This window comes from Bombus impatiens, unplaced genomic scaffold (genome assembly GCF_000188095.3).
Source record: "Bombus impatiens unplaced genomic scaffold, BIMP_2.2 scf_0675, whole genome shotgun sequence".
Taxonomy (NCBI): Eukaryota; Metazoa; Arthropoda; class Insecta; order Hymenoptera; family Apidae; genus Bombus; species Bombus impatiens.
The window spans coordinates 145,024-154,428 of record NT_177094.1 but is presented as its reverse complement, the minus strand read 5'-3'; the positions used below and the strand labels follow the sequence as shown (position 1 = coordinate 154,428).

Sequence of the window (9,405 nt, the reverse complement as noted above, 5' to 3'; positions counted from 1 at the left end):
AACGAACGGCGGTCGGAGAAATTAGGAAAACGAAACTCGATCGATAGAAGAGCGAAGCGAGTCCTGTGGCAGCGAACGACGCGACGCGATACAGCGCGAGAGGATAAAGGAAGATCGAAGGGATCGTTGTTGTTCGCCATTGGTTCTTCGTACGCGTTGGTCACCGTCGTATCCTCCGCCTGATCGATAACAGCGTACACGTGCAGGAAGATCTCCTCCAAGAGCGTTATTTTCCTCGGTTTAACATCGACGCTACGCCATACGTCTTCACGGGGACATCCACTTTTCTCTCGTCGTCGTTTACGTTTCTCTTCTCCTTTTCTCTTCCCTCTACGCCCTACGTCCTATCGTTGGACAAAATTAATTTTCAGCATAGCCCGTAGATCGCCGATACGTACCAGCGGATAGTGGTTCCCAAGCTGAAATCGATTTTCCGTGTTTCCGTGTTTCCAGAGGGAAGAAAGACGACGCTAGTTGGAGGCTGATATTTTCGATTCGCCTAGAAACGGCAACGGTAGGAAATGACGAATTCTATCTGTGTTTGCGAGTGCTGCATAGGTATATTTAGCTCGTCGTATCTGGCGATTTTTCTGCTTCTACTCCCGAGCGATATAGACACCGATATAGACACGGTCGGCTGTTCGTAAATATTCGAAAACTTTTATCTGGAAATACCCAAGGGAACGCGGTGCCGTTCTTTCGAATCGGAGCCCGTGAAACAGTCGTCATCGTCGTAATCTGATACGAACGAATTTAGGAAATAGGACGACCGCGTTTAAAAACTCGATCCTTGTTCCAAACTGGCGCAATTGTTCGTCGAATTTGCAACGCATACCGGATGGGGGATAAAACTCATCGACAGCTAGGGAGTGAGCTGATAATCTTTTATTTTTTTTTTTTTATATATATTCCAGGATCAAATACGTCTATCGCGCGACCTTCGATCCACGTACGATCGCGTACGTCCTTAAATCCTCTCATCAGGTAAACGTATGTCACGTGGCGGTATCACGTTACCACCGCGTATTCGCCCTTCTTTCGATTATCGATGTTCGTTTCACGTTCTGGCCTCTTCGACGCAAATAGCTGCAACGTAACTAGCTATTCAACGCCGTAAATCGATCTCCGAGTCCCGGATCCGCCGCTCTTTCTCCAACTTTTGCCACGAAAACGTTAAACAGGTTTGATCCGATCGGTTCGTCCGGCCCTTCGTCTCTCTCGCTTCTCAAATCTTTGGCGCTGCTCGAGCGCTCGATGCTCGAGACGTCTTTAAACCTTTAAATTTTACATCGGACAACTAGTTAACACTTTACCGACCGCTCGCGGTTCAACAGCATACGCACATCTGACCGGCCCCGACTCTGTTTCGGTTTCAAATTGGTATAAAACTGTGTGACGCAACTGAGCAAGCACCTTAGTACTGAATAACGAATTAAATAAGAAAGATTGTCGATAAAAAGTCGATTAATCGGGTATCGGTCGGTAAAGCGTTAAAAAATTGCCTTGTTCCACGAACGGCCGGCTAATTTCAGCGAGGGATACTTGGCGCTCGGCGCAACGACACGCAACGATCTCTGTATCGCGTTAGTTACGAACTCGCTGGTTCGGGCACAACTCTGCGGTGCATGTCACGCTCGCGCTTTGCAACAATAATTTCTCATTCGCGGTGATTATTTATTCTCGTCGCGCGATCTTCTCGTTGTCTGGCTAAATGCCTATTGTCCGTTCAGTGGAATCGTCGCTGCTTGATCGTTAACGGTCTCGAGTGGGATACGAACGACGCTCTCGGTGATTGCCAGCTTCGTCTTTGCCGGTGGGTGGTTTTTACGACGATGGACTGCAGCGAGAAACCATGGCGTTGCAGTCGCTCGTAATAGGAGAACACGGTGATCTATTAACCTTTTGACGACCGACAGAAACGATAATTTTCAATCGTATAAAGCATGGAATAAAAAAGAGAAGAAGAGAAGAGCAGAGTCTAACGAGTGACATTTCATCGCCTGCTTCTCCTTCCGATTCGACGATATCATCGGAAAGGTCTAAGCGGTCAGAGTGGTCGATGTGAAGCTATACGAACGGTAATTGTCGCGTTTAGCGCGAACCACGTAAGCGCCGTGAGGGAACGTTTTCAATTTTCGCTCGCGTAAGTCGGATATCGGAGATTCTCGGGTCCCTTTGTCGACCGTTGAAATTCATTACCGCTCGTATTTACAGCGCAATACCCAAGTTTAATAAGCGGACGCGTTTACGGCCGACGTATGTACATACATCGTTCGACACGAACGAAGCTTCGCTCAACGACCGTGATACGCGTACGTATCGTTCTTTGTTCGTAATCGTCCGACCGAACGACATCGAATTCTACCAAACTCCGTGCCCACTGAACGCCAATTTCTCCGCGTTTTCTTCGTTTTCTCTTCTCTTCTACAGCATGATTTATACGATTCGAGCCACCGCTTCCTTTTCAAACGAAAATTTAGCGATTTAGTTGGACAAACGGTTCGTTGATCGAGCCTGGCTGGGAAAGCAACGGTGTGGAAAAGGAGGAAACGTCGTGTACTCGAGGCACGTTTTGTCGTTCTTTGTTCCAAGTTGTTCGAGCCTTTGTGCGGCCGGAGAAGCGACACTTGCCAGCGGCTGTCGTCTTGCGAGCAATTGTCTCGGTAAGAAGTGGCGCCCGGTCGACGTATAAGAGCGTAACTGCATGTTTTTTCATTTGTTCGCAAAACTGCGCCTACTCGAAGAAAGTGGACAGCCCTCGGGAACCGCGTTCGTCGTAATTAAATCGGTTCGTCGTCGAACGACCGCTCTTGCGATCGAAAATTTCTTACTACTCCGAGGCAAAGGAGAAACGACGAGACGGTTCGGCTGATCGATACGTCCATCGTCCTCGTTCGCCTGTACAACGTCCCTCTGGTCAGCCCTCCGTCGCTGTCCGATCGAAGGCGGGAAGACGGGAAAATTTTCATCCGCGTTTACACGACGAAACGTCGTCGTCTCCGTCGTCGTGTTTCTAGATCCTTCGCAATGGCGTTTAGGTAAGGAGATCGCGAGAATTTCATAGGTATCTCCGTATGATTCCTTTTCTCTTCTTCGTTTCTCCGAAACAACGCGCTGGGAAACGCTCGAAATAATCGATATTTACTTGGCTGGGAATTTCGCCGTTGGAAAATGTCGATCTGCGAGGTTCGCGCAGCTTTCATTTTCTGGGGCGAAACTAATTGGAATTCGGCACGCAGCGACCGAGTAACCAACAATATTGAAACTCGCCTGTTTGAAAGCGGTGCAGGTGTACCTATCCGTTAATGAAATCTACGCGAGAGCAAATCTATGCCCGGTGAAATTCCGAATATCGAACGTCGGAAGAGAAGACGAGCGTGGTTGGACGAAGCAACATTTTCCGTTCTTTTCTCTCTGATCGCACATCGATAGAACGCAGACGAGGGGAAGGACGCAGGAGAGAGGCACGCACGATCGAGAAACGTCCTTATCTGGACGAGGACGACGAACACGCGAAGGCAGGATCCAACAAGAGTAAGAGGAGGAGAAAACCACCGGGACGAGGCTGCAGAAGGTGCAGCAGGAGGCTGTGGAAGCTGGCTCGAGGAGGGGTAGGATTTGGGGTAGCATTGGTAGAACGGTGGCACGGATATGGGCCAGGTAACCAGGTCACCGCGACTAAGGGCATTGCTTTTGCAACCGCCAACCACCGCCGCGCGCCACCACCGACACCCCGTCACCCCATTCGAGTTGCTCTAACCTTCCCTACCCCTTCCCCTCTGGCCCCTTTTCTTTTTTTCTCCCTTTTCATCCTTCCATCCTTTTCCACGTTTCTCTCTCTCTCTCTCTCTCTCTCTCTCTCTCTATCTCTATCTATCTATCTATCTTTCTCTCTGTCTCTCTTTTTTCGTTGCTTCCCTCATCGTCACTCGATACACGACGCACGACACGACACGTCGAACAACAGTCGCATCTCTCTGTATCCGCGATAGGCATCTTTGTTCCTCGACGTTGTATCGCTTGACGCATCTCGCGTTTCAGCGGTGCTCTTATTTCTCCTTTTCATTCTTCTCGCGTCTTTTCTGCTGGCGGTCTTTTCGTCGTTTCTCCGGAGAACGAAAAATACTTTCTTTCATTCCACCGAGCTATTCGACGGAGATCCGTCCAGGTTTCTACACGGCCGAGGAATTTGCCGCGGGACTGGCGATAGAATTTACCACGGCGTTGCAGCTCCATCGAGGGAACTTTGACGGTGGAAAGGAATCGCGTCGCGGACGTTTTCTTTTCCCTCTTTGCTTCTCCATGTTTCAGCTGTCGCAGCTACGAAAAATTGCAAAGATCACGCACGGCCACTCTCCGTGCCGCGTGTTCTCCATTTCCCATTCCATCGAGCCCCTTTGCCATCTGCCGGCGACTCTCGTCGCTGATTAATTTCCTTCGAAGGGTGTAGGTAAATTTCGCGCGTAACGTTGCAAGAACAGCTGGTCGTCGCGAGAATCGCAGGCATTTCGAAGATCGAAAGGCTGACGACTCGTTGACTCTGTGGCGGCACTCGACAGCACAAATACCGCCACTCGACGTAAACAACTAACGGACGACGGTAGCGCAATGGTTAGCGCATTAGGTTACGAACGTTCGGAACGCGGGATCGAATCCAACGACCGAAGTCCGATTTTTATTCCACGATTCTAAATAGGAAGAAAATATAGCAGTACCCCCAGCAAGCGACATCTACAGCCATTCCAGCCACAATCATCACGGACACGACTTTATACACCTCAACTCGTTCAGGTTTGCACGAATTACGCATTCGCCCCGTGCGATCTGTACATTCGCCGTTTCCCTTTTCTTCTCCTCCGCTCGCTTTCGCAGGTAATTAATTCGGCGCACTCGTGGCACTCGTGGGCCGAAAAGCTCGTTCGCGAGCCAAGTGCGGCGTAAACGAGAAACACCGGAACCGAGGCTGCTACGGTTTTCGGTTGCACGAGCATCGTTTGAAAATTTCCCAGCGGGCAAATTAGCACGTACGCCAGGTCAAGCCGAACGTGCCTCGTGCTAGCCCGTGTCACGGTCGTCGCGATCGAGGCTTCGTTCGTCGCGAGACGCTGTCCGATCCTGAGGATCGGCGGCGAAATCGTTGGTTAAATTACCCAGTTACGTGAAACGAAACACAAGCGCGGTGGCGTTTTTTCTAGAAAAAAGAAAGACGAAAGAATCGTTGGCGCAAAGAGCATTACTAATTTCAAGCCTCTCGTCTTTGATCTCGACGGCCTGACCGAGACAAAGGATCACTCCGGCGTATTCCGAAAGAGGGATAAAATTAATGTCACGGATCCGGGGTGAACAATGACAGGCGGAATTACGGGTCGTTGTATGCGCTGTACGTGCATACACGCGTACACAGCCGCGCGTCGGAAAATACGACCACACGGATACTCGTACGGCGGTATACACACGCAGACCTCTGGCTGCGCGCTATCTGTCGCCCGTATCGAAGAGAAAGAAAAGTAGAGCGAGAAGAAAGCAGGTTCGGCGTCGATGCACGTTAGTCCGGGTGAAAAGGAACGAAGTACGCGGTCCATCGCGACCGATGGAACGTGTACGGTCGTGCGAACAAAACGCACCATTTCCACCGACTATATCCGATTTCCCATTTCTTTGCTCCTCTCTCTCTCTTCCCAGTCCGACCAGTGAATCGGAAACGTTGATACGTGGCTGCTGTTTCGTTCGTTATTCGGGTTAAGAACCATCTGGTCGATCTGACGAAAAAGGAGAGAGAAGAAAAAAAGGGACAAAGAAAAGGAGAGAAATTCAGTCGGCGGGAAAAAGACAGAAGACGGGATGATCGGATAGGAAGGAGGCGGAACGTACCCGTGCAGGTTGCGACCCGCGTCGTCGCGCCACGTAACCGCGAACGCATCGGCGTCGAAGAATTCGGCGGAAGGAAATCGGAAAACGACGTATTGTTCGAAAGCTGCGCTTCGTTATAGCGATCTAATTGTAAGCGAAGGAAGGGTAGGGACGGCCGATCGAGGGGGATGAGTCGACGGAGCACAAGGTGGGAGAAGACTGATCGGCGAGCGACGAGACACGAAGCGGGAAAAGGGACAGGGTGGACGAGACGGCTGAGATGGGAGACAGAGGGACGGGGTTGCGGGTGGAGCGAGTGGAAGACGAGCAGCACGAGCCGGGGTTGGCAGAGGGACGAAAGGAAGGACGTAGCCCGAAGGGGAGGGTACCGCATCTGCCTAGCTCGAACGTAGATACTCGACAGAGGCTGGAGAGAATTGGGTCAACCAACTTGGAGTGCGTACTTCAGGTGTAGCTACCTATCCGCCGAACTACCGTCCTAGCGTTCTCGGCTATTCCTTTCGCGTTTCTCGCCGAGCAATCTTTGCCCTTTCTTTTCTCGTTAACCGTGCGGCGAACTGCCGTCGTTCTTGGCATTCGTCGAGTCGAAGAAGCTGTCGCAGCCTCGGAGTCCTTGCCACAGCTTCGACGCCGATTCCACCGCTCTATTTTCCAATCCGACGAAAAGACGCGTCGATATCTATACGCGAAGCTACGATACTCGCACCGTGAGATATCGTCGCGTTGCCGCGAGTTTGGCTTTACGAACAGTCTCCCTTCTGCGTCTCCGGACCAGACAGAGGGTAGCTCGTCCAGGGTTTTCGCAGATTACGTCCGCCGCGTTTCTTAATCGATTCTTTGCGATTCGTAGAATTCTTCAGGAAGCACTGTCATCTCCGTTAACTCGCAACATCGTTCCGTTCGAACGCAGTTATCGACGACTCGTTCGTTTTCGATAGAGAAAGAACGAAAGGAAAAGGTGGCATTTGCGCGAACAAAGTCCAACTCAGACAACTTTCGATCGTATCGGGTTGGCAACTGTCGTTAGATGGTATTGTCAAAGTTCGCGATCACTTAGATGCCAAACCAATAGTTCGTATTATATCGTATCGCATTATACGTTATCTACTTGATACGGCAGCCACGCGAGAGTCACGCGAGTCTCTGCACGAGCGAAAAATCGCAAGACGCGACTGCTGCCTGTACGATGCAATTCCAACGCGCCGTTGTATGTCTGGTCGCGCCAACGGTTGCAAATGGAAAACGATGCAACGGCCGTTAAATCGTGTTAACGCGTGTACCGCGCGTATCGTATGTACCGTACGCTTTCGCCACGGTGAAATTCATATTTTCCAATTGGGACGCGTGCTTGCGTCGCGCGTTCCTTTGCGACCAGCAATTGGCGGAAAAGCGACTTTATCGCGACAGAGATCGATCGTGAGATTCGGCCGATCGACCGTTAACGAGCGGATTTTGGCGGCGAGAAGCGAGCTGGTCGGAGATTCGGTAGAAACCAGGGCAGAGGCAGTTACGCCGAGGTCGTTGCTTTTCGTAGATTTGTTCCGGGTCGCTCGTTTTCGTATGGCAGCGGTCGTACAGCTGGACTTGCCGGGCGCAAAGCACGAGCCAAGGTTACGGAAGAACGTGAAACGCGTAGCCCTGTATTCACGATTCTGTATCACCGGGATACCGAGCAGCGCTTCTTTCAGCTGTGTACACGAAATACTTAATAAAGCGGAGCGACGAGAGACGAGAAGCAGGATAACGAATACGGATAGAGAGAACAGCCGGGGATAAGTCGCCGTGGCGAATAAAAGGGTTTTCCTGCAACCAGAGCGTAATTATAACGCGCTCTTAGAGGATGCGCAGAAAGTGTAATATTTAAAGTAGGTCAGCCACTGACCCGTCTTATTGCCTGCTCTGACCTCCGATCGTCGCAAATAGAACTCCGAAAACGGAGCGTAGAAACGAGAAGAGAGCGATAACGTATCTTTTGGTCGCACATCGTGCGAACGTGTTTTCTGTTTCTAGCGGCCGACTGGAATCGGCCGATCCGCCGCGTTCTAACGCACACTAAACGCACACGATCGTTTGTGATTGCAGGAAGCGTATAGGAAATGGGTGTGCAGCTCCCTGGTGCCTTACTTTGCTCATGGGGAACCACAGGACTTGAATAGCTCCAACAACTGGGCCGGAAGCAGACTTAGGCCCTGTCGGTCCTTTTGCCAATCCGTGGAGCAACGTTGTCCCTATTTACTTCCGGGTGATCGTGCTCCCGCCTATCCCACGCAATACGCCGGCGAACCCACTTTTCTTTGCAGAGGTAACTCTTTGGTCGTGGATGACGATCCGCCTGTACTTTACCACCATCCTCTTACCGCTTGTCGTCCCTCGCCCTCTGTCGAACCACGCACCACATCGCACAAGGGTAATAGCATTTTTGGCACCCTGTTCATCCTCTTCAAAGTCGTCCGACCAAATGGCCGATTTCGAAAGGCGGATAATCCTGTGACGAGACGCGTGGCTGGTTCGAAGGAAGACGCGAGACGCGGCACTTGTAAACGGAAATGATTTCAGATCCGAATATCCCCGAGACCGGAGAGCAAGCCGCGAGGGCATTGCACAGCAGCGAAGAGAACGAGTGCTGCTTTCACGCGTGTTCCGAGGAGTTGCCGGGATCGGGTATTTGCGCGAATTGCACGGACAAGGAACCACGGAGACGCGGCAACAACCACGATCCTCCAACGGCACCCCGTTGCGAAATTAATCCCATTCGACCGGCTTCCACAGGTACGTACGTTCTCTCGTCTTTCTTGACGCTGATCTGTTCGCGACGGTCCGATTCTCCGGTTGAAAGAAAGCGCGTCGAAAACGTCGCGGAAGAACAGCAGCGACAGTCGGATCGCGATCCCTCGCGCTACGAATAGCGATACCGTGAGACGCGCGGATGGCTCGAGCCTCGGTTGCTTTCCTTCGTACGTTCGTCTCTTTATCGCGTAGAAACGTGGAAAAACGCGGCGTATCGTAGGTTGGATCGGACGTAAGACAAAGGTTCTGCGTTTTTTGTTTCGACCAGGTGGAGGATACGAAGAATCGGGATTCACGGACAGCAGCCTGGAGCGCGAACAGAGACACGACTCGTCCACTTACTCCGCAGCTGCGTCGATTTCGAGTACGGGGCGGCAACAGGGAACGTTGGTGTGCGGAACCGGCGATGGCGTCGACTCGATCGCCAGCGTTTCCTCCTCCGATCGATCGGCAGCTTCGATCCTTCCGCAACTCTTCTGGCTATGCTCCGTTTTAACCAGCATCCTCGGCAACGTTCGAACGATTCCCGTCCTCTGGATCGTCAAGATCCTTCTGTGGCCGGTCGTGCCGCTCGATGGCAACGAGGGTAGCGATGGTCGCGATCACCGTGCTAATCGTTGCGGTAGCGAATCAAAGTCGAAGAAAACGAGCGGCCTGATAGACATCGTCGTCTGGTTGCGCCGTTGCTTTCGCGGCAACTACGTCGGCGCGCGTTACCGTGCGAACCGGTTGCTGGAAAAGTGGCTG

General features: G+C 51.7%; 1 protein-coding gene across 1 annotated transcript in view; it reads left to right on the top strand.

Moving 5' to 3' along the window:
• Positions 1-9,405, top strand: part of LOC100743442 — a 23,386-nt gene that overhangs the window by 11,784 nt on the left and 2,197 nt on the right. Inside the window, exons 2-4 of the mRNA XM_033322859.1 lie at positions 7,954-8,173; positions 8,428-8,640; positions 8,927-9,401. Of these exons, the coding sequence (XP_033178750.1) occupies positions 7,954-8,173; positions 8,428-8,640; positions 8,927-9,401 (908 nt within the window). The remainder of the gene's footprint in view (positions 1-7,953; positions 8,174-8,427; positions 8,641-8,926; positions 9,402-9,405) is intronic.